This window comes from Amblyomma maculatum, chromosome 6, assembly GCF_055883805.1.
Source record: "Amblyomma maculatum isolate TAMU_Amacu chromosome 6, ASM5588380v1, whole genome shotgun sequence".
NCBI classification, from domain to species: Eukaryota; Metazoa; Arthropoda; class Arachnida; order Ixodida; family Ixodidae; genus Amblyomma; species Amblyomma maculatum.
Window position 1 is genome coordinate 67,541,038 of NC_139349.1, and position 25,960 is coordinate 67,566,997.

At 44.9% G+C, this 25,960-nt stretch overlaps 1 protein-coding gene and 1 non-coding gene across 2 annotated transcripts in view; both read left to right on the forward strand.

The window, feature by feature from the left end:
* The window catches only part of LOC146185941 (putative phosphatidate phosphatase), a 29,634-nt gene extending 16,300 nt beyond the window's left edge, over positions 1-13,334 (forward strand). Inside the window, exons 4-6 of the mRNA XM_084606862.1 lie at positions 1,663-1,944; positions 9,881-10,063; positions 12,871-13,334. Coding sequence (XP_084462988.1) covers positions 1,663-1,944; positions 9,881-10,063; positions 12,871-12,993 — 588 coding nt within the window. The 3' untranslated portion in view covers positions 12,994-13,334. The remainder of the gene's footprint in view (positions 1-1,662; positions 1,945-9,880; positions 10,064-12,870) is intronic.
* A 9,410-nt stretch (positions 13,335-22,744) lies between these two features.
* On the forward strand, positions 22,745-22,817 carry TRNAR-CCG (transfer RNA arginine (anticodon CCG)). Its single transcript has one exon. It is a non-coding gene; the product is annotated as a tRNA-Arg (tRNA).
* Positions 22,818-25,960: the final 3,143 nt, after the last annotated feature.

Sequence of the window (25,960 nt, forward strand, 5' to 3'; positions counted from 1 at the left end):
CGATAATTGGAAGGTGACATGACCGGGAGCTAAATGGTCAGCAAGTGTTTAACATCACGACATCTCATGTCGTCGCCGATTCGGCATTAGGGAATGAGTTGGCAGGAGAACTGAACCAAGAACCGTTGGATTCAGAGTCAGATACTCTACACCTGTGCCACGAAAGCACCTTCTCACTACTTTTTTTAAAGCGGGGCTTTACAACTATGTCTGGTGTTCTTGCACATGATGTGGCAGTTAGTAAGTATCTGTGAGAATACAGAGACACAAATCAAGGAATGAGCGATCAGGAGAGTAGCAAATTACATGTATGCGAACAAGGATCCGCTGGGGAGCCGTAGACGGGAGGGTTACCCAAATTTCTTTTTCATCTGTGAAGTTGCTTAAGGGACTAAGCAAATGCTTAAAGGGCCCATGAAAAGCTAATTAGAAAAACAAGAAAACGCCCACGCGCAGTAGGTATCCCATCTATCGTCACCGCAACGCAAACATGTTTAAGCTACCTTTATTAGCACGGAAGATTTGGGCGATCGAAAGTCCTGCTCCTCCCTCCCCCCTCAACTCAACCCACGTGGGCACGCACGAAAAAAAAAAAAAAAAAAACAGTCGCGACTTGTCGCCATATCACGCCCAGTCCAGCACGTGTAACTTGTTAGCTTCCAATGAACGGGCGTGCCCAACAAGACCGTGTGACGTCAAATGGGAGGTTTGCGCGCGGTGCGCGCGTAGATGTGTCGCCCCAATCAGTCGCGAGTGGTCACCAGGACCATTTTTTTTTTTAATTATTTGTAAATATAACAATCCGCCAAAAGGTTTCAAGTTTGACTCGAATACTCATTATGACCACCTCTATTGAATATTACCGCAAGAAGCATTTCATGGGTCCCATAAGGGAATCTTGTAAGGTGGATGAGATTTGTATTGAAGAAGTAATTACTGATTAGTATCCAGCTAGTGCAGCCATACAGATATACAGATTAAAAGGCTTGTAGTTCTTCCATGAACTTATAGCTGAGCAAGAGGTTAATCCTGATCCGGGTTTGTACGTGGCACCTTTGCCGGTAAGGGACAGTTGCTTCATCGATTATGCTTTAACTACAGATTTACTGCGAAGCCTGAACAGGTTTCTCGTGTCTCTGTATTACCTCACTTGGGTGGATGCTCGGGAGCAATTATTTTACTTTTTGCTGTGCTAGGCGCTCCTTATATATTGATCGTTTCTCTATAACCTGACTCATTTTGTGGTGCGTTGTCGAGTTTTCTTTCTTAAAACTCGCTGGTTTTTCTGGTTGACTTAAGTCTAAAATTTCTATAGTAATATTAGCGATAATTAACTTTCAGGCATATCTTCTAAGGAAGGGAAAATGAGACAATCGGTCAATGATTTTGTAAGTACTTGACCCCACCTTTTTAATTAAACTGCATGTTTCTAGACTACTTCCGTGTTTCCGTACACTTGGGAACATGAGGCAGTTCATACACGCCATGGCAGTTTGTTTCTCTAGCATGATATCTCATCCTCATTACCATTTAGAACACGCGAAACCAATCATGGCCAAAAAGTGCACTGTTTTTCTCATTGTTCGTATCATCTTTAGCACATTTTAGTGCACACTTGAAAACGCTTCATTGTTTTCAACCGCTTTGTGTTCACTCCAACAGGTTCTTTACGGGTGGCTCACTCCGTTCCTGTTCGGCGCCGCCGTGACACGTCTCCTGACTGTGGTGGGCAAATACGGCGTCGGAAAGCTGCGGCCGAACTTCCTGACGCGCTGCGGCTACGAGGTGTACACCGAATTCTGCTCGCCGGACAAGCCTGAGAACATGTACCGGAGCGGGTTCGTGTGCCCAACGACCACGGCCGTTGAACAGTTGGTGGATATGCGACTCGGCTTCGTGTCGGGACACGCCTCACTGGCCGCCTACGCTATGACCTACACAGTGGTGAGAAGCATCACTGTGCTTTGGGTTCCATTGACACCTTCATGGGTGGGTTGCCAGCGCGGCACTTCTCTCATCGTTCACTAGGAGACGCGTTACGGTAACGAAGGCGACGTTAACTACCCGTGGAGCTATAGAGAATTGTAATAGCTTCATTTTGTTTAGATGTCAAATGGCACTTGTCCTGCGAATATTAACCAAATGTGATTCTCAATTCTGAGCTCTCATGAGTAGTAGCTGTACACACGAGTGCCGCCCAGTCAAAAAAAAAAAAAAATCAATGGGTCCAATTGGGAAGACCAGTCAGATTGAATTGGTTCTGCCAATCCCAAATGGTTTGTCCAATGGGTACTGTCCAACCTAAATGGTTTCTCCCCTCCCAATTGGGAAGCCGAGTTTGTTTCCTCACTCCCAATTGGGACGCCCAGTTGGTTTCATGACTCCCAATTGGGAATGAAGAAACCATTTGGGGGTCCCAATTGGGACTGGAGAAACCAACGGGGCATCCCAATTGGGACTGAATAAACCCATTGGGCTAATGGGAAGCCCAATGGGTTACTTCAATCCCAATTGGGATTCCTTCGCTTCCAATTGGGACGCCCATTTGAAACGAATTGGGCTTCCAACTGGGCTTCCCATTGGTTCTAATTGGTCCTAAGCAAACATTCCCAATTGGGAAAGTCGTCAGTAATATCCTTGACTGAGATGTGCACAGATATGCATACCTCTATAAAGAGACAACAGTGAAAAATTTAAGTTCTTATAAAAAGTATATGCCACTTAATCATATTAATTGATTATATCATGTTCGCTCTAAGTGCAGGCATAATTAAATAAGTTCACTCTGAATAACAAAGATGTGTCACTGGTCCCAGCAGCACTGTTCAAAGAATGGAGTATATAAGTCTGCAGCCTGTGGATATATACATTGAATCTGTGTTCGTTCCATGTGTGTAATGCTTGCTTGTCTCATATACGATTTCTGTAAAAAATTGTAATTTCATTCGGCTCCCCTATAACTTCTGGACACAAAACATTGAAATTGCATCTCCATTCTTTTTTTTTTTTTCAGCTATGTGAGTTCAAACCATTTGGGCTCAATGAGTATGCCATTTGAGTTCAATTGGTGAACCATTTGGTCTTCATGGGTGACCAATTATTTCCGATGGGGAGCACCAATTCATATCAAATGGTCAGGCCCAATGGGTGGCGAAAACACAATTGGCTTTTGACCAATTCATTTCAATTGGGAAATTCCCAATTGGACCCATCGACTTTTTTTTTTACTGGGCGCTAAGCTCCCTGCTGCATGCTGGTCAAAGCTAAGCAGCAGCTTAAGCTCCTCTATCAATAAATGACCTCAATTGTAGATATATGTCTAAGCGATATAATTTTATTAATATTCTCAAAAACCTAAGCTGCGATTTGATATTTCAGGATTGGAGTGCCTTAATCGCATAAATGACAAATGTACAAACCGGAAAGTTAACTGAAGAGCTTTGCCTCTAAATTGTCAGTGGTAAGCCCAACTTCTAGTAGGTATGCTTAAAATGAAGCACAGTGTACTATACAGTAAGTGATGCAAAACTGTAGGTGATGGTAAGCGTGTCTACACTTATGTCTGCAAATTATTTCCTGAGCACTCAATAAAGGGTCGCATTTTTCCAAGCACCGTACAACTTTGCAATGGCCTGTCGGCCTAATTACCTGTTGACAGTGTAGTTGTATTCCTATACATTTGTGTGGAAAAAGCAGGGCTCAATATGTCGCTTTATTGTGGACTGTGACTGTGATAATCCGCCCTACACGAGGGAAAAAAGATATATGAGAAAGATATATGCTAGACCGGTGCGGACTCTAATGTTCGTTTATAACCAAGGATACAAAGTTTGCTTTGGGCTCTTCAGGGCTGATTAAGCTGAGACATCTCTAAAAGAGACATGCTTAAAAGATTACCGACTACCAAGGGAGACTGAAATATTAAAAAAATTAGAGATCCCTGCAGAAGCTGCATTGAGAGATTGAGGAAGCATTAGCGCTACAGCGACGTTTTAGTATTTTGTACTGTAATGTGTTTATCTTTATTTAATTTAATTATATTTTTTATTTATATTCCAATTTGTATTCATTATTTTACTTATTAACTTGTTATTTTTATTCATTTCTATTTTCATTTTTATTTTCATCATTCATCAGTTATGACGCATTACTAAGTATTAATTTCAACTTCTTTATACTGCGACTCACAACTCCAGTACATGAGTGCTGAAGTCACCAGGTGATGACGTCCAACCGGCGGCTCATATTACGGCCATTTTTACAACCTACACCAGCTACACCAGTGTAGCAATGTTCTAATACTTCAAATGGTGTCTGGCTGCGCTATTGTAGCTGGAATAGGCTGATAAAAACGGCTTTACTGATAGATTTTTCGGACAGGTTTCATGGACACAACATAGTCCACTGATGCATTTTAGTTTAATTGGTTTACAAGAAAGGAACGACGTTGTATCTATCACACTTCTTCCGGGGAAACCGGAATTAATAAATTGGCTTACAGGAAAGGAAAGGCGCAGTATCTGTCGCACTACAGTAATTCAATCAAGCAATCATTTGATTTGCATCAAACAAGGGGGTGCTGGGAGCGCGATCAAAAAGCCGACAAAGTTGTTGGCTTGACAAGGAGCAAACAACAAAATTGCGAAAGCTGTGCAATGAACAGAAGTAAAATAATAATAATGATAGTAAATAGATAAATAATGAAGAAAAAATAAACTACAACAGCATTATTCATAGCGTAATACAGTGGCATACATTAGCAAACAATAGTACAGATAAATGCAATAGCGTAGGTTATTATACACTGCTTGGGAGAGACAACTGTAACACAGTAGCGGATATATATCGGATACACTGCAATCTCCATGATCTTACTTAGTGTGTCAATGCGGACATTTGCTGTGTTTAATTTAGTAAGTAACGCAGGTTTACATTTTACCTGTGGACACATGACTACGCCGTAATGAAAAAGAGCCGGAGCTGAAAATGTGGTATGGTAGACACTTATACTTAATCTCTAAATTGTTTATAGGAAGGAAAGGCGAATCGGCTGACTTGCTTTCGCGCACACATTTTGGCCTCAGATTTTGGCCACACAACATAGCCTTTTAATGCTTTCGCAATAATATAAGCCTATTGGACCGGCACAAATCTCGTCATGGGGAACAGTGTATTATATTCTCACATTAGTCGCCGGACCAGTATCCGAGACAACGCGTCTCGCAAAAATAGGTCAATACTCAGTCTCTACGCATTTTGCAGTTTTTTTTCTCACCATATAGCCATGCATGTTCTCTAAAAATTACACTGCTACGGTTCACAGTCGCGATACGACGACTGGGCATACAACTCTAGGACCACAGCATACATCTGTCACTGTGCCATCCTACAAATCTTTGTGTACAGCAGCAACACCACAACAAACGGTCATCATGGCGCAGCCATCGAGAACTGGACATCTTTTGGGCCATGGATGGCGTTTAGACGTCGAGGATTGAGTCGCCATGTATGAGCATGTCAGAAAGCAACTCCGGTGGGAGGTACGCTCATGCATATCACCGTGGTTTTCCATCTGGCGGGTATGGCACGCGTCTAATTCTAGACGCAGAATCTGACGTCCTGGAACATTTGTAAACATAAGCTGAGAAATTTATTTCGGAAGCCGGTTAGATGGACGCTAAAAATCAGAAAGATCTTGCTGATAGAGCTCCGTTGCCCAAAGAATCGCGCACCTCTCGCACATACAGGGTGTGCTAAAACCAAGTGCTAACACGTCAACGCTGCACCAGCCATACGTTTCAGCTAACTTAGCCCACATAGACTGCCCTCATCTAATCCGTCATCTACAAAGGGTTAACTCGCTCATGTTGGCATGCCTAAGAACGTCGGTCTCCGCCCCGACCAGACCTCCGAGAAGCACTGCTCGCAATCACGCACTCCAAAGGTTATGCCACTGCTCCTCCTGAACACTTCCCGATTGGCTTCCGCTACCGTAATCACGCGGAGGATTATCGTCAATAAATAAATAAATAAATAAATAAATAAATAAATAAATAAATAAATAAATAAATAAATAAATAAATAAATAAATAAATAAATAAATAAATAAATAAATAAATAAATAAATAAATAAATAAATAAATAAATTTTATTCTTCACCATAAAACAAATGCACGGCGAGAATGAGGGTACGGTGTGGAGAAAAAGCTGCACAGTAGCAGCTTGACAGGGCTTCAAACACCCCGGCAATACTGACAGGACTCCATGGGTTTAAACTTTGCACGCTAAATTACAATGCAGTAACATTAAACAAAATGGGCAGTGAAAAAAGTTTAAAACAGAGCAGGCTGTATATTTACCTAAGGCTCTATAAAATAACTCCAGAACGTCACTCTTGCTCAGCGACATCACGTCAATGCGTTTAGTTGCGAACTCGTTTAATGTGTTGGGAAGCGTGTCAGCAATACGATGGCAGTCGTGATTTGTGCATGTGAAAGGAATTTTTCATTGCAGGCGATGAGAGTAAATTTAATCTTGTTGGCGAAAATTAGCTATTGGTAGAAAAGAGTCTAATTTCCCCTTACGCCCTAGTGTAACTTCTTATTAGGTGGAGCTTATGTATGTGTGTATATATGGTTTGGTTTGGTTTGTGGGGCTTAACGTCCCAAAGCAACTCAGGCTGTGAGAGATGCCGTAGTGGAGGACTCCGGAAATTTCGACCACCTGGGGTTCTTTAACGTGCACTGACATCGCACAGCACACGGGCGCCTTGCTTTTCGCCTCCATCGAAAAGCTGCCGCCGAGGCCGGGATTCGATCCCGCGTCCTTGGGAACAGTAGTCGAGCGCCGTAACCACTGCGCCACCCCGGCGGGGGTGTGTATATTGTCACGTAGTGGTGACGAGGTCGACGACACAAATGAAGGGTCGATGATTGCACTAAAGAAACTCTTTATTTGGGCTGACTTGCGCCCGCAAAAGAACTAAGCAACTCGGCCGCGGAGATAGCAACAAACGCGCTCGTCGGTCGTCGGACAAAGAATGCTCGTCACACTCGGCAACGCTCAATTTAAAGGCTGCACAGAACAATCTAGATAACGTCGCAAACAGCTATACCAGCACGGGCTGGAACATTGTGGAAAGACACCCGAGTGGCCGGAACCTTCGAGACAGATCTCGGTGCATCTTGCGCTACAACAAAACTGATAAAGGTGTGACTCGCAACATCGAGCATTAACAAACAAAGATTACGGAACTGATACGCGAGCCAGAATCAGAGTGATAAGCCTGTATGCCGGCAGCTGTTAAAAAACAACAAATACTGTTTTGAAGGTTTTGCGGCAATATATATAGCATAAGTAAATAGACGTACTTGGTTGCTAGAGGTTACATACAAGTGAAAAGTTGCTTCATACTGTTTCCAAGTTTATTTGTAGTCGACGTTTCGGCAGGAGCCCTGCCTTTCTCAAGACTCACAGACTCACCTCTATATATATATATATATATCAATCAAAACGATCTTTATATCTCTGTGTGTGTGTGTGTGTGTGTGTGTGTGTGTGTGTGTGTGTGTGTGTGTGTGTGTGTGTGTGTGTGTGTGTGTGTGTGTGTGTGTGTGTGTGTGTGTGTGTGTGTGTGTGTGTGTGTGTGTGTGTGTGTGTGTGTGTGTGTGTGTGTGTGTGTGTGTGTGTGTGTGCGTGTGTGCGTGTGTGTGTGTGTGTGCGTGTGCGTGTGCGTGTGCGTGTGTGTGTGTTGTGTGTGTGTGTGTGCGTGTGTGTGTGTGTGTGTGTGTGTGTGTGTGTGTGTGTTATCATTAGCTTTCAATATTTAGTATTTCTTGAAAAGATTTTTTCTGTGTTCAATAAATGAAACATTTTCTATCGCTCGAACTGCTTTCGTCTGTAGACATATGTTTTGTGGACTATTTCAACATACTATAGTGCGCAATAAGTAAGCATGGTACAGAATAAATATTATATGGCAGCTTTTTAAAACTAGTAGGGAAAAAGTGGCGGTTTCCTTTAAGCATGCCTACTACTTTTTGTACTTTTGAGCAGAGATTATCGACATGGTCGTTACAAAGCATACGTGCATATGTTCAGAGTAAAAAATTCCAAATGATTTCACAGATTTTTCTCTATTACTTAAAGACCAATGGAGACGCTGTCAGCATCCTTCACTGGCTTGCCTGGTGCACGAGAAAGAATACATTTTGTTTTGGATTCGTTTAACACGAAGTTATTATTCTTAGCTCACCTTTATAGTCTGAAACCGACAGAGCTTGCGTGTGGTGAGATTGCGCTCAAATCTTTCACAGTAGAAGAACACGGTAAAATCATCATCTTAGACAACAAATTCAGACAAATCATCAATTAATACAAAATTATTTATATAAAATAAAGATGGGACTGGACCCAGAATGCTGTCATATGGCACACCACTCCGCATATGTCTTATGAGGGATTTGTATCCATTAATTTCATCGACCTGTGTACATGAATAAATATGACCGAATAAACTGAGATGCATCTACCGCGAGAACAATATTTTTTAAGGCTGTATATCGAAAGACTGCAATTTACGTGATCGAATATCATTAATTTTTTTTAAACTTTCTAAATTAATGTCTTTTTGTGTAAACAAAGGCATCAAAATGCTCAGATAAATGTCAATGATTAGTGATGGCAAGAAAATTTGGGGCTTTGCATTAATTAAGCAATTAAAATCATTCACAAAGTTGAAAAAAAAAGAAGGTTCACAGGTGCCAAATACTCAGAATGAGAGGCCAATGCCTGATGAGTCTAATTTAAAAATTTTGAATAGTTGATCAATTAATATTTGGAACGATTGAAAGACGTTCAAAGGTGTCAAACTGCTCTGACTGGAAGTTCAGTGTTTGCTGATACTAATTAAATGTTTAGATACTGTAATTGATCAATTAATTTAAATAATTAAAATATTAAATTTGGAAAAACGACTTTCAAAGGTTTTAAAATGATGCTTCTTCTCTTCCCCTCCCCCTCAACTAACCTACGCCGGCACGCAAGAAAAAAAGAAAACATGTCGCAACGATGCCCCATCCCGTCCCGTCCCTCCCGAGCAACTTGGGAGCGTCCAATGAGTGTGCGCGCCCAGTAGCCCCACTGACGTCAGTGGGGATGTGTGTGAGCGGGTATGTGTATGTATGTGTCGGGGATGTGTCGCCCGATTCAATTGCGAGCGGCTGCCAGAAGTAGTTTCTAAAAAATATTTGTAAATTATCGGCTCCATGCAAAGTTTTCAATTTTGACTTGGGTACTCACAAAGACCACCTCTGTGAATTCTTTGCTTAAAATTTTACCACAAGGAGCATTTCAGAGGCTCTTTTAAGTAGTTAAATTTCTTGTCGCAGGATAAACGAAGCCATGTCACTGGGATTGAAGATGTTAACAAAAACTAGAGACTTTATAATGACCTTGCCTACTTTCCAAAAGTGGTGCAACAGGTGATCAAAGATAATGTTGAAAATGACACAACAGGGTGCTTGCTAGACGTATGTTTTGTGTTATTACCTTTCTACAATTATTCCACTATATTTCCCGCTATACTTGGTGATGCAGTGAATTTAATTAAGTCAATTACTTTGAAAATGCCGTTTGTTACGAAGGTGACTTCGCACACTCTTAACTTAATAGAAAAAAAAATAATCTCTATTTGCCTATGCCTATTCATGACCTGTTGACTATCTGTAGACACAAGTCGTAAAAATATTTATAGCCTAAGGCAACTTACAAACATTGTTGTTAAAAGTGCATAGTTCAGAAATCATTTTGTAAAGGAACCCACATAGGCATCCCACAATGCGGTTTCTTCGTCCCTCTCGACCACGTTTTGTTTCCGCAGGTTTACCTGCAGGTGCGTGTTCCATGGACAGGATCCGGCGCCGCAGCTCTTCGGTGCGCTCTGCAGGTTCTTCTGGTGACATTCGCCTGGTATATCGGGCTGAGCCGCGTCTCGGACTTCGAACACTTCTGGTTGGACGTGCTGTTAGGTTTCGCCTTGGGCTGCTTTGTTGCCGTTTTCATGGTATGATTACTTCAGTGAAAGTTTGTTTGAGAACGTTTGGTACATTGAGGCGCTTCAGAATGCACCATTTCATCCTATTACACTTGCAGCTGCAGCCCTCAATTTTTTACTAACACGAAATGAGCAACAGAATATCATAATCAGAAGGACCGAGACGACTTGATCAAAAAGTTTTATTGGAAATTGTTCAATGCTTCCTATTTACTACATTTTATGATTACCTGAAACATGATTCAACGTTTTTCACTCGCTGTGCAGTTTTTTTATTATGTGCAGTTTATCTCAATGCAGTATTATCAGACACCAAAAATGGCTAAGAAAAAAAAAAGCTGTCTTGTGCGCATTACAGAACAGACGTAGTCAATTATGGTTATAACTAGTCCACCTAAAACGGAACAGATTTTGGTGGCGAATTACAGCTTCATCAAACGAACTATAAAATTATTTAATGGGTTACGATCCCGGTTACGCTGCTTTGTTTTCAGCCTAGCATAACAGAAATATGTATTAATTAAAATGAGATTTACACTGCTTGCTTTAGTCTATCAGCACCAATTGTTTTTCGAAGATTTTCTAGCTGGCTTTTCTGCGTTTTCTGGGGAGCACATGAGCAGATGCATTCAATACTCGGGCAGTGTATGCACAGGAAAGAAATGGGGGTTTGTAATGTACAGGCACATTGCATAATTGCTCGTAGTTAAGTAACCCCTTTGTGAAATGCCGCAATGCGTAATTGTTCTCGCACCGAGAGGAGAAAGCCCAAGCCCAAACTCATTAATGACAGCATTGTACTGTGCGGTCATAATAACTTGCGAACTGCAGAACGCGGGGCAGTGTCAGATAATTACGTTTTCCGCTCGCCGTGTTGGGGAATAAATTCCAGCCGTTTGATGGGCTTACGTATACAGACATGACCGCACTCGATGCTTCTTAGTACGACCGTTTTCTTTGACACGAACAAAGCGTCTTCGCTGGACCCCACTCCACCCTGTTTGGTGCCATGTTCGGGTCCTCGAAGTTCTACCACTTTATAACATAGCCTCTTTTAGAGCTAAAGTAACTGATTACTAATAACCGATAAAAGAAAAAAAAATGTGTTTATTGAACTTAAAGCTTGCAGAAAGTATTTAGTTCATTGCGAAATTCCAAAGAAATGTATACTTTATTACGAAATAGTGAGGTGCTCTTCACACATGACATACAAGTATGTGCGCTACCTTCATTTGATGTCCTTTGCTGTCCGCATCGTTCTGTCTGAACTCGCCGCATTCAAGTAACAAAATGCAGGATATACCAGCTAGCTTTTTTTCTCGCATTACTAGAAAACATGCAAAGTTCACAACTAACCTTCTTTTTATCTATACTTTACTTATCATTGTGGCTTCAGGTCAGCACCATTACGCCATAAGGATGCTTTTCAGAAATTTAAAATTGCTACTTATGGCAAGCAACCGGGGTAAGTAACCTGACCCTCTCGCTTTCCAGAAAGCAATATCTGTGTGTCGGTGCTCATTGTTGCTCACTTCTCATTCGCAATCTTGGTCTTCTGCCAAAGTGTTCTTTTTTTTTTTTCAAGTTAATTAGCGGCAATGAAGGCTATTTAACTCTCCGTGTGAAGGGACTCTCTCTCTCTTTCTCTCTATTGACACGGCAACCCATGCTACTTTGTGGCCACGGCGTCACTGTTGCATGGCATCAGCTGTTCATCAGATGCATCGTGAGCCCTGGCGCATTTTTCTGACATGCGATTCTAGGCAACAACTGTGTTTTATCAGCCCGAACTAAACTCGACTAGTTCAACTGCTACAAAGCATAGCGACCACAAAGCGGCCGCTTGACTACTCTGCTATGTATAACATCATACATTATTTTAAGGCGAAAGCCTCTAGTATATGCTCAAGAGTGTGCACAGGATTTGTGCGTCCGCGGAGGGTGTCACACCTTCATTGTTGGGAAATTGATGAGTAGAATAATGGTTGCGAAAGGTAGAGGGTGAAAAATTGGTTCTTTGTAGAAAATGTCGTTGATGTGAAATAATTAGTTAATTAATGAGAGCAAAATAGTCAACCAGGCGTCAAAATAGCCAAAGACGTCGATATAGAGCACAGACATCAAACCAGCCACGGACGTCGAAATTGTGCAAAGTACGTCAAATTTGTTCAAAAATCGTACGAAAAAGAAAACGGAGCAAAGGAAGAGGAAAATAATAGAAGCAAATGAGTGAAAAAGCGGGAAATGAGTTCGAAGACTAGCAGGAAAAGCTTTCGTCTTACTTCACTTAAAAGAGAACTAAAGCAGTAGTGGAAGTAGTAGTAGTAATAATAATAGTAGTAGCTTTATTCACATCACGCGTATATGATGCCGGAGGCCTGCGGAAAGAGGTGTCATAACGTATAGCTTGAGAAGGCCACAGGCCCCCCACTGGCAACATCGCACAGTGATCAGCAAAATATAAAACTAAACACAGAAATTGGCACTATAGTTAATTTGAGCACAGAGAGAGAAAAACATGAAATCATGACATTCAACGTTTCAGAAACCGCGTTATAGGTGAAGTACAAATTACATGTATTGAAATTCCACGCCATACACAATCGACAAAAAAAAAAGTTGATACATTGAGAGACATGACTTATACAAAAAGTGAGCATAAACTTCTAATCTAATCGTGTCCAACAATTTTTGTTTTTGCCTGAAGCTGAAACTTCCAATAAATTATACTTTTCCAAGTAACCGCACTATTATTATGTACTCTTTGTAGGTATTTCGTTCATGTCTCTTTCGTTGCTCGTTCTGTTTCTTTCCAGTTGAGGTATCTATTGCCTATGAAGAACTGCGCAGGAGTTTACCGACCTGTCCTGACACATGGTGAAAGCGGCGTCCAGGGCACACCATACGCCGCATTTCCTGCTGCTTCTAGCAACATGTGATAGTAACGTCGGATGCGGCCCGCACAATCTGTGGCAACGACAAGATGTGACACTTTTGCAGATTTAGATGGATGACATTGGCAGGCCTCCGTCTCCGGTGCTCGTCGCGTTTTGAACTCACTGTATTCGAATGTCGGAGAAACAGGCAAGCTGCTCAGACCCGCAGGCAGGGGAATCACATTCCGTGATTTTGCTAGCAACATCTCTCCAAAATATATGCGCGCATAGCAAAACGCAGAGCAATGCACCTACCTGTGCCAGTGCCAACACCTGCACTTCTTTCGGGGATATATTTCCGGGATATATCGCCGGTCACAGTCAATAAAGGAGAAAGAACTTGTTGATGTCCTCCCTTACGAAGAGTCTCCGATCAACTTTTTGCTTTGTTCTGAACAACCACAAAGGGCTAGGAGAACATACCCCACCAACACTAAGGCGAAATGATAAAGCTATGTCGCACGGTGCCTCCTTCCAGACCCTTGTCTAAATCTCACTCAGCGTGAATCTGCTTACATCAGCCAAGCGCTGATTCTCCATTTGAGTATGTGGCACCTACACTGACAACTGCCCATATGCCACTCCGTCACAGCACTACAATGGTATCAAATTACTGCCTACCCACGTCTACATTATTCCGGATACAGCTGCAAGATCTCTCTTCTTGCAATACTACGCCCAACCCTGTAGCCGCTTCTGGAGAACCACGTGACACGCGTGTTGTGTAGCCAACAAAGTGCGTGCAGCTGCAACCTCGGCCCATCAGAAAACAGGCATGAGAAGCACATTAAGATATTTCTTTTCATCCCATGATTTTGCACCATCCAGCTTCATGAAGGGCATTCCAAAAGATGCACGGCAACATATCTGCTTGGTTGCCAGCAGTTAACAGGAAATTTCAGCGAACCTTCGGCCAGAATGGGCTTCAAATAAGTATGGGAGAAAGGGTTAGAAAGCCGTATTCTATTTCTGAACAATTTACGGTCAATCGTGTTTCACCTTTCAGATGAATCGACAGACCACATTTTTATTACTGCATTTGCTTTAAAATTATACTTAAAGAAGTCGTAAACATGTCTCATCGGGTGAAATTCGCTGCACAGGATAAACCAGTGCCATGTTAAGGATAAACCCCTCTTGCTTTATCATTAACTTGGCAGCGTCTCTTCGGCGTCGCGTCAGCGTCTCGTCTTTGAGCGTCGTCGCTCGGTGTACGCCAGAGATAGGGTGCCTCGATGTAGCGCGGCGCTGGTATCGAGGCACCATAGCCAGAGAGGGTGACCAAACACATGCCGGCGTACGAACTGGCGTCTGCAAGCCAAGGCATGTGGGAATCCTGGAAGTTCGAACAATTGTCCCCTTCTGTAAAATAATCCTATTCAGTGACGATGGGAACTTACTGGGGATGGTGGGGGGAGGCAAGGGGAACAAAGGCGCAGGCATGCGAGCTGACTAAAGAGCAGCTCTTGCTTTCGCGGAAACGAGTTGTGACTTCTGGAGGAGGAAGGTGGTGAAGGGTGGCTGATTCTGGCCCTGTTGGGGCTGGGATAGGTAGGTCACCGCCGCTTGCGGCGGGGGCTAGCCTGCCACCGAATTTTATCTGTTGTAGGCCATCATTGCGCACCCGCCACTGCTTCGGTGGTGGACGACGGCTGTTCTAGCGGCGAGCGTCTCTCTCTCCCTCTTCTTTTTCTTTCTCTTCTGTCCGCACGAGGCAGCTGAGATGGCTCAGCTACAGAGTCGGTAGCAGGCCCACGCACTTTCTTTTCCTTCTTCCTACAGCCACAATAAAACAAACGAGTTGCACCTGTGGCGGTGGGGGTGCTGCAGCTGTCCATGGGTGGCTTGTGATTGGTCCGCACCTGCGAATCATTTCCGGCGTCGACGCTGAGATCTGGCACCGCCAGATACCTAAGTTTTTCAACGTCGCCTAGCTTCAAGCGCCTCCGGCGACGCCGATAACCGAGAGGCCGACGCGACGCCGAAGAAACGCTTCCATATGGTTCGGCCTTAACCTTGGATGGGCACACACGTCTTCTCTCTCCCTTTGCAGTATACACGGACCAGTCTTCACAGCCTCAGTCAGCATCGCATACAGGTGGCCACAAAGGACCCACCTTTTACGCGGAAGATCCATCTCACGCGATATCAAGAAGTCTTCCTGAACAAGCTCCTTACCCATGGTGCTATACACGCCACGTATTATGGTCCGCTGGCGTCAATATACAGGTGAAATGACTACGTGCTCCCACTGCACTTCTCTAACGCGCGGCGGCATATCTCATCTGCTCTTTGATTGCCTTGATTTTTCTACTGGACGTTGCGAGAACGAGCCCTATCGCCTAACTACCGTCCCCTCATAGCAACAGACTCTATCACACAAGTGATATTTGCCAAGTATGGCTCCCTTAATGGCCCGATCGGAGCAATGTGAGCTGAATGACGACCTGTGCAAACAATGGATTCTGCCTACTCCCCGGTACCTCCATCGCCTAACTACCGTCCCCTCATAGCAACAGACTCTATCACACAAGTGATATTTGCCAAGTATGGCTCCCTTAGTGACCCGATCGGAGCAATGTGAGCTGAATGACGACCTGTGCAAACAATGGATTCTGCCTACTCCCCGGTACATCCACCCCTTTTGGGTCAATAAACATTTGTCACCACCACCACCGAAGCTTCCAGCAACGGCCGTGAGCCTTCCTAGTCAATAAAGGACTTTCAACTCAACTCACAGATGCGAGAAGAAAAAGCGAACCCGACCGCCTGCGCCTGCGTTTCGGTGGATTGGATTGTGGGGTTTAACGTCCCAAAGCGACTCAGGCTATGAGAGACGCCGTAGTGGAGGACTCCGGAAATTTCGACCGCCTGGGGTTCTTTAACGTGCACTGACATCGCACAGCACACGGGCGCTGTGCTTTTCGCCTCCAACGAAAAGCGGCCGCCGAGGCCGGGATTCGACCCCGCATCCTTGGGAACAGTAGTCAAGCGCTGTAACCACTGCGCCACCCCGGCGGGGCCGTTTCGGTGGAAGTGAAACGGGGAGATGTCTCTGTGCTTTGCGATCTCTAGTGCTCTGACTTCTGATGCTTCTGTTGGCTCCATGGCTATGCACGTTGTGAACCGGTAGAACACCTGCACTTTGTTCCCACTTCAAAAAAAAAAAATATATGGCTGAGATTTGACGCTGCTAAGCCTTGTTAGGCCAAGTGAAACCATCGTTTTGCTTTGTTTCGCTTATGTTACGTTAACTTTTAGACGTGGGCAGCCATTTTTCAACAATTACATTGTCGAGATTATGGAGTCGACGCCAACTACAAAAGGAACACGTAGTACTGTACCTGCCGTGAAAGGTAAAAGGTCGAGTGGTGGTTTACTTTGTCTGAAGCACGTCATAGCGAAACTTTCGTTTCAAACTTTCTCCGGTGTACTTCGCAGATTCCATAGCGAGTACCATTTCAACAGCTCGCTCGAATGTCAAATGCGGAACTTCGAGAAGTCGGCTCTGAATTGAAGCATTGTTAATACCACACAGGATTCTGTCCCGAACCATATTAACCGGTTCTCCGCGGAGTCGCAATATCCTGACGAAATCTTCAACGCTGCGACGTAATCACTCATCGACTCGACGTCATAACATACCTGTGTGTTGAATCGGAAATGCTGGACCACTGCGGACGGTTTTGGTGCGTAGCGCTTGCCCAGAATGTCTAGAATTTCTTCCAGCGACTTGTACTGTGGAGTCTTGGGCTTGACAAGATTTCGCAGTGATGAGTGCGTCAATGAGCCACAGCATCCGAGGAAGATAGCCTCCTTCATCACGGCCGGCACATCGTTGGCGATGAAAAACACTCGCCTTCCCCACATAAACAGGCCACTGCCCGTCATCCCCTTCGAAGGCTTCGAGTTCGAACGTTGGCACTTTTTCGTACTTCTCACCAATTTTGTTAGTTATTTTCAAAAGAACAAAGCACAACTGCAACTGCATGGTGAGGTCGCTCACAATCAACTGCGTTTATTTTCTTCGTGAACAACTGCTTTAAGGTTCGTCGTTAACGGTATGACGCAATAGCGCTTCACACGCAAGGAAGATGCATTTTCACTTTCTTATTTCTTTACTATTTCTATTTTTTATTTTATTCTGCCGGGCGATGACGTCAGCCATAAGCGCAGATGCCGCATCTCATGAGTCCCGATTGGTTTTCAGCGGAATGCGCTATTTGCGTTCGATGTAACGCCGCAGGACAGGCTAGGGTTTTTACGCATAGTGTTTCACACACACGGATGATGTTTTCGTGTTTTACGCATAAACGTAAAAGCCCAGTGTCGCAGAAAAGCCGGTGACGGCGTTGTTGTCCGTTGTAACGCGAGAATCCACATGAATGAAAGAAAAAAAGTTAAAAACATCCTGCGTGTGAGTAGAACGCTATTGCATAATTAACGGTGGAGTCCCCCCGGCGTTCCGCTGAACGCGCACTGGAACGCATCAAGCTAGCCACCGTAGTTCGACCTTACCGATGACGTCATCTTTCGGCAGGTCATAGTGTCATAATGGCAGGTCATAACACCCCTCATGTAAAGCCCTCACCCAAGGGCCCTTGAGGTATCTGAAATGAAAATAAAAAGGAACCATAATGAAACTAAAATAACTTAAGCGAGTAACACAGCACATTTCCACAAATTTTGCGCTTGGCTAACATGCAATTTGTTAGCGATACCATGCCGGGAGCATTCATTCATTCATTCATTCATTCATTCATTCATTCATAACTCTTTATTCATAAGGATGACCTGGTGCTTAGAGGGGAAGGGGTGGGTTAGGGTAGGTTGAGGACGCCAGACTCCGAAGCCCAACAGGGCGCTAAGCTCGCGCTATGCGTCGGTATTGGGGGCTCTCCAGTCTTCGTAAATCTGAATGTAATGAGCAGATGTGTAGCGGGCGCGAAGGCTCGCCGTGCCAGCACAGGTCTAGACTAAGTGCTGCAGGTCAACGGAGTCAGCAGGGCAGTTGGGACAGCCAATCCTGGCTCGGCGCCAGTCCGGTATGTACGCTGCACCGGCTCGCGCCTTGTGAATGAGAACTTGCGCGGGGCAACAGAAGTCTGGAAGGAATCGGAGGAGAGTAATTTCGGGGACAAGGCCTAGCAAAAAAGCCCTTCGCTCATGTTTAAGCCGTATGATGACAGAGTGAATCGACCTAGTACGACTTTAAGTCTTAAGGGTAGATGGCACCACTACTTTGCTCGCATTCATTCATTCATTCATTCATTCATTCATTCATTCATTCATTCATTCATTCATTTATTTATTCATTCATAAACCTTTATTCATGAGGATGACCTGAGGCCTAGAGGGGAAAGGGGTGGGTTAGGTGAGGTTGAGGGCGCCAGACTCCGACATGAAGTCTAGCAGGGCACTAAGCTTGCGCTTGGCGTTGGTACTGGGGGCTGTCCAGTCTTCATAAGTCTGAATGTGGTGAGCAGACGTGTAGCGGGCGCGGAGGGCGGGGCACGCTTCGTATTATTTCGTTATTCCCGCACTGTGGCGCCACAAGTTCACACTATCAGCGGCCGGCCGGCTGGCCAAGCGCTCCATTTGTTCTTAGTGGGCTTATGAAGCTTATCACTGCTAAACGTAAACACATGCGTATTTCTAGCCGAACTCATGATAACACCCCTCGCTATCTTCTTAAGACTCCGCTATCACCTGTTTCATTATACAAATATCTCGGCTTTCACATAACACTTAATCTCTCTTGGAAAAAAAATTTGGAGGACGCTTAAGCTTCGCCTTCAAGAGTGGAACGTGATAGCGTTATTGCACCTCATTCGCGCAAGGCCCTGCAATACAACACCCGTCGACCTGCCAAGGAGTGTAAGACAATGCGCTACGGCGCAGCAATCACTGATGAGGCGCCTCGCGTCGGACTTAGCACTCACGAATCACGCGGTGAGCGCCGAGCAACGCAGCGTTCGGCGCGGCAACGAAACGTGCGCCTGAGCAAGCGGAACGAACCAAAGAACTCGGTGTCTCGGAGGGAGAAAGCCGGGCAGCGTCGCGCCATGAAGGCGGACGCGATCATGGGGCTGACGCCTTGATGGGATCGTCCTCTATCACGCTTGGGAGCACCACGCAGAAGCATGATTCCTCGGAAGCAGCTCGGCACACATCGCAGGGGACGCTTTCCCAGCAGAAGAGCTACGGCGCAGCGATCACGTCAGAGGCGTCCGGCATCAGACGCTGTACCTAGCAATCGCGCTGTGAGCGGAAAGAGGAGCCGCGTCGCCTAAACACCACTGTTCGAGTGACGCACGCTGGATGTTGGAAGGGAAGAGAGCGAGAAAACTTATTAAACGCAAGGGTATTGGGGCATCCTCGCACCGGTACCCGCGCGGCCCGAAGGGGAGAAGCGGGTGAGCGAAGGTAGTGATCTAAAGAAAGGAAAGACGCTTGATTCTACAACCCGTGAGGGTGCACGGCGAAACGTCAGGGGCGAGTGGCGCGCCACGTGTCGGGGCAGCGCCGCACATTGCGAGGAGGGGTTCTTCTGTGTTTGCCGCAAGATGGCTCTGCATGTGCGCAGAGCGCAGAAGAAATGTAGCGGAAACGTACTTCGCTACTCGTGTAACTGCGACTTCTGTAAGTAACATGCTCATAATTACCGATATACACCACAGTATAACGTTCTACGGCACGTTTCTAAGGCAACACCGCATTCACTAGAAGCGCTTTTGTACCGCTTTAAAGCATAGAACGGGTAACCCACACAAAATACTTAGGAGTTCCATTAAACAGCTACAGGGACAGTGACGCATACTGGAAAGGACAACTGAACGAAATACAGGAAAAAGCAGATAGATGGAAGGGGGCATATTTATCAATTTTTGCAAGAGCGACGGTGTGCAATGTGTTCTTTTTAAGCAAACTCTGGTATGTCATACAAGTGTTGCACTGTTCCCGGGTAAATGTACAGAAGATACATCGTATTCTAGCTGTGTTTGTTTGGTCATCGAGCTGGGAACGGTGCAAGCGGACGAACTTGTTTCGAAGTGTGAAAGACGGTGGTCTCGGGCTGGGACATCTATTTCTCCGCCAGCTTGTCAACAGGTTTTTCTTCTTCCGAGATGTTAGTGACCCTTTCTTAAGAACTGTGTGCCAACTAAGATTGAACCGTGCTTTGCCTGATTTTGTTGTGGGTACCAAGAGTTTACCAGGGAGAATCTTCGGTTATTTTAGAGAAGTGGCTGACAGCGTGAAATTTCTTACAGCGCATTTTTCGACAGAATTCTTAAGTGAAGTGAAGCGGAAAAAGCTATACGGTGATCTGCGTGATGTTGTTTTCCCAGTGCCAGTGTACAGAGCCATGTACAATGGAGGCAACGGTGGGGACGTTTTGAAAAGAGTTAAAAGAATGCAAGTGCAGCCAGGAATAAAAACTTTCTTCTTCAAATTACATACAGAAACACTACCAGTTAAAACGTTCTTAGAGGGCAAAGGTTTATTTTTACCATGGGTTACGCATTGCCGAATATGCAAAGTGCCCGAAACAATTGATCATGTATTTCTTCACTGTTGAGAGGGGGTGTATCTTTGGGATGTTTTACAAAGAACTATTAAAAAAGAGTTTCCGCTTCATCCGTACGGCATCAGATTTTTGGCCATTCAAAATGAGGATGGTTTCCCGTTGGACCAAGTAATGCTCTGGGGCCTCCATAGTATATGGCGCTCCAGGATGGCGGGTTATTACTGCGACCCAGACGCGCGACCGGCCCGCATGTACTTTAAGGAGAATGTGCACAGGTTCGTGCAAGTGGTGAGATCACAATCATGTAACCCCGATTGGCTACCCAGGATGGAAAATTTGAGCCTGCTCAAAGAATTTTAAACAAGACAAGACCTGTCAAGCAGCTCTGGCAGGTTGCTGGTGTCAAGATTGAATGAAGTTTTTTTTTTTTTTTTTTTTGTGTGCGCAGTGTTTGTCAAAGTATGGCAATAAAGAAAAAAAAACTCGTGGCTGAGTGGTAGCGTCTCCGTCTCACACTCCGGAGACCCTGGTTCGATTCCCACCCAGCCCATCTTGGAAGTTGCTTTTTATTTATGAAGTGCATGCCGGGATTTATCGCTCACGGCCAACGCCGCCGACGCCGGCTTTTCTGCGACACGAGTGCCTTAACGCTATCGCGTTAAAAAGCGGTGGCACAGTTGTTAAGATGCCCGTCTACAGGGCCGGAATACCCTGGTTCTAACCCGACCACCGGCGGCTTCGTTTCGGTGGAAGCGAAACCGAGAAGCGTCCGTGTGCTGCGCGACGTTGTTTTTGTTGTTGTGGCTGCAGGAAGAAGGAAAAGAAAATGCAGGGGCCTGCTACTAGCTCAGTTGCTGAGCCACCTCCGCTGCGTGGTGCAGACAGAAGAGAAAATAGAGAAGAAAGAAAAGGAAGAGGGAGAGAAAGACGCGCGCCGCAACAACAGCCATCGTCCACCACCGATGTGGTGGCGGGTGCAATGACGGCCTACAACAGATAAAAATTTGGTGGCAGGCTAGCCCCCGCCGCAAGCGGCGGAGACCTACCTGTCCCAGCCCCATCAGGGGAGCACATCACTGCACTCGCACATTCTGAACTCAGTTGTTGTTGTTGTTGTTGTTGTTGTGGCTGTAGGAAGAAGGAAAATAAATTGCACTTGCCTGCTACCGGCTCTGTAGCTGAGCCACCTCCGCTGCCTCGTGCGGACAGGAGAGAGAAAGCAGGGGAGAGAAAAAGAAGAGGGAGATAAAGACGCGCGCCGCGACAGCCGTCGTCCACCACCTAAGCTGTGGCGGGTGCAATGAAGGCCTACAACAGATAGAAATATGATGGTTTGATAGCCCTCGCCGCAAGCGGCGTTGACCTACCGTCCCAGCCCCGTAAGGCCAGGAACAACCACCCTTCACCACCTCCCTGATGTCAGCCTACGTTGAAGATCCCCAGGTAGCCCAAGTTACACCGCAGCCCTTCACTAAGAGACATCTTTCTCTCTTTTTGCTTTCACCCCACTTCCTTTCCTTACGGCGCGTGAGGCGTCGTGTGCTGTGCGATGTCAGCGCACGTTAAAGATCCCCAGGTGGGCGAAATTACTCCGTAGCCCTCCACTACGGCTCCTCTTTCTATCTTTCCACTTTCACTCCCACCTTCCTCAGTTCCCTTACAGCGCAGTTGCGGTGTCCACAGAAAACAAGTGAGACAGTTACTGCGCCTTTCCCTTCCCACAAATAAATCAGTTTTACAGCGCGGGTCAGGTGTCCACTCAAAGTGTGGCAGATACTGCGCCTTCTTTTTCCTGCAACCCAATTAATGCTTCCTATTAACCAATTTACATTTCACACAGAGGCACACATGTTTTAGTATCTATAGGTGGCGCTAGCAAGCTGCTAACATTATTCCATAGCTATCTTGGCCTATCGACGCCAATGGAAATTTAGCAGGTTTGCACATACAAAGCCTCGTGGGCGAACCTGGCCAGTTCATTTAAATCCGACGACATTACATTTTAAGCTGATTTTTGCTTTCAGTAGGCGAGGGAGCGATAAAAAGTACGCTTTACTGGTACGTCGATTCTGGCTGCCCGCCAACCTTACACGCTACGATGTAATCAAAGGGTGCAGATGTAGACGGTTTGCTGGTTGAGGTTCGTGTGGAAAAATTAATTTAAAATTCAACTTTATAAACGTTTTCAACCTTCATTACATCCTCTGTCGACGCCGTTGCCGTGTTGTCCGCGTGGCCTAATGGATAAGGCGTCTGATTCCGGATCAGAAGATTGCAGGTTCGAGTCCTGCCGTGGACGGGTGTTTCTTTTTATTGTTATTTTACTTGTGCAACTATTATTTCACCAGGAAGTCCCTTAACAGCTTCGTACCTCGCTTGCAGGAAGATGTTTTATAGCTAATCTCATACGGGGGAGGAGGTGTGACTGTTAAGGCAGCGCCTTCAACTTTTCTGCACTGAGGATCCTATCATTCAAAGGCGGCGCAGCGTGTCAGTGATATAATTTGGCGCAGTGCTCGAGCTTTCTGGGCACTCGTTATCACGCGTTCTTCCATCTCGCAAGAAGACGCGGTCTTCGTTCCTGTCATCGAGCTGGATACGGTTTGGTTAAGTACAAATAAGCGCCTGAGGTATTCACATCCTTGGTTAAGTACAAATAAGCGCCTCAGGCGTTCACACCTAGCAGTGCTCGCGTGTGTGCTTGGGATAGACAATGTTGGCACTACTCCTAATAACTGCCGCAAAATAACACTGCCCAATCAATCCGGAAAAATTTTCGTCTAACAGTGAAGCCGACTTCCTGCTTAGTACTCGAAAACACACGAACACTGTACAACACCCTTATCGCACTGTTCTCTAGGAGCGTTCAATTGTAACTGGATGAAAAGCTCGATCATTATACAAAGTATGATTACCTATTTCATTGCTCTTTCATTCGACCCATACTTATTGCAGCGCAAGCCACGGCAATAAAAAATAAAGAACATAATATTTGTAGTGTTCCTGAAATCCCTAGACAATTGAAACATCACGGTGTCCTGAATAAATACCCGCAGAAGCAGAACAATGTGAACAAAAAATATTATTTTTCAGCGTATGGTGTTTGTCCTCGAAACTTCTAATTTGCACTATTGTTTTTCTTATAGTCTCACATCATCAGTCTTACTCGCCCACTGCAAGATTGCGCCCTCTCCAAAATGCCTTTAATTGGCTTGGTCCCGTGAATGGCTACCAAATACCTACAAGCATCCTAATCTGATCTACCTGTCTAGCTTTCTGCCACCCCTGCTTCACTTATATTGAAATTCACTTTTTACCCTTAGCGACCATCGGTTACCTTGCCTCCGTATTAAATGCTGCGCCCATGGCCGTTTATTTTTATTTATGTGATCCACTGTGGTATTTTCTTGTATCTTGGCGTTACACCCGTCATTTTCGTTCCCTAGCTCACTGCAGTGTCTTCAACCTTTTTGTCCTATCCTTTTTCATTAGTCTCAACATTTACGCTTCATATGGGAGCAGGGTTGAGATATAATTTCCTCTTACGCGTACTGGCAAACTGCCACTAATGCTCTTTTGTAATTATTTTCTTTCTACAGAAAGGGCAGATGGGGCAAAGATCTTGAAAAACTGCGAGGCAGTGGCACTGCAAGTTTGACAGAGCGATCAAATGGGATGATTACAAGGAAACGTACCATAAGCATTCCAACACAAGTTAAACCGCCTATCTCGAAAAGAGAATGCCGCACACAAGCAAGACAAACAGGAGCACAGGATCTAGGCAGCAAAAACTAAATTTAGATAAATAATTTCTCATATATACAAGCGCCACCTATGGGAATCAATATATTACTGACATGGGAGGCGAAACGGAGAGACGTTTGTTTGCTGTGCGATTTCAGTGCACGTTAAAGAAACTCAAGCAAGTACATATGCGCAGCAAAATGTTAATACATCCTTCAATGCTGAATATGTCTATTTAGATTTTCTATTCACAATCGGTGAACTTATAAGTGCTCTTGCGTCGTGCCAGTGCTGGGCCTGATGCCATTTCTTATGAAATATTTCAAAACTATAGGCCCAAGGGCACCGCTGTACATTTGGGGATATTTAATAATGTGCGGGTTAATGAGTTTGTTCCCCAGTCATGGACGATTGTGCGTGTCATTCCTGTTTTAAAGCCCTGTAAGTCCCCTTTACGTCTGGACTCATTCCGCCCATGCATGAGCCCAACGAGCTGATTATGCAAGTGGTGGAGAAGATGATTGACGCACGGCTTCAGTAATGGTGTGTAGAAATATTTTTTTATGAGTTCATGACTGGATTTCGTAGTCGTATACAAGTGCACTATGGACAAAATTATGAACCTACTAACATGTGTAGAGCATGAACGTAGTAAACTCAATTTTACCATTGCAGCTTTTTTGGACATCAAGCGCGCTTTTGATACTGTTAGCCACATTTATGTCCTCTCAAGTTTACTAGACCTCGGTGTGAGTGGAAGGTTGCTACGTGGGATTTCCAACTTTATAGATCACCGGAAAATATTCATGCAAACGAGTGAAGATAGCATCATGTAATGGGGGCCGCAGGGCAGCGTTCTAAGCCCTTTTCTTTTCAATTGTGGTATGGCGGACTTTCCATGGACGCTCCCTTCTGGTTTACAGTGTTGTCTATATGCCGATGTCTGCATTTGCGTTTCTGGCAAAATGGCAGACTTCATTCAGCCCTCCTTGCAAGTAGACCTAGATGCCATTGATTGCTTTTTAAAAGAGAGAGGGATGAGGCTCTCTCAAAAGATCTCAACGAGTTGCGACTCTGCCTTAACGGTCAAACTTCAACATCTGTTAAGCAGCGCAGTTTTCTGGGTCTAGTTCTTGACAGGCAACTCTCTTGGGCTGCTCATATAAAATCTATCGAAGACCAAGTGAACAAAGTTGTGGACGTGCTTCGCAGGCTTGCAGGTATGTTGTGGTGGTTCTTCGTCATCTCTGCTCACAGTTCACAATGCACTCATATATATATAAAAAAATTGCGTATTCCTCGTCAATTCTACACGTCCATCAACGACTCACATTAGGCAACGGATAATCATGAAGGTGGCCTGCGGTGAAATCGCGATAGTGATTATAAGAAATGGACAATGGACAATCGCTATATACTGCCAACCTTCTTGAATACATAAGCACAACTGGACTTCACTCCTTCTTTTAACTTTTTGTCTCCTGCATCCCATTACCCCTTTCTCAACTTATGCCTTGTGGCAAACTCTTCGAAAAAAAAAATTCTACACGGTCTGTGGCGAACCTCAGAGGAACGCCTGCAAAGGAATTGTTAGCTAAAGGTCTCCCTGTGTGTTTGGGAGTTCCCCAGGCACCTTCCAGCGCTCTGGTAATTTCTGATGCAAGACAGTCTCCGTTTGAAGTGTTACGGACAACTGAG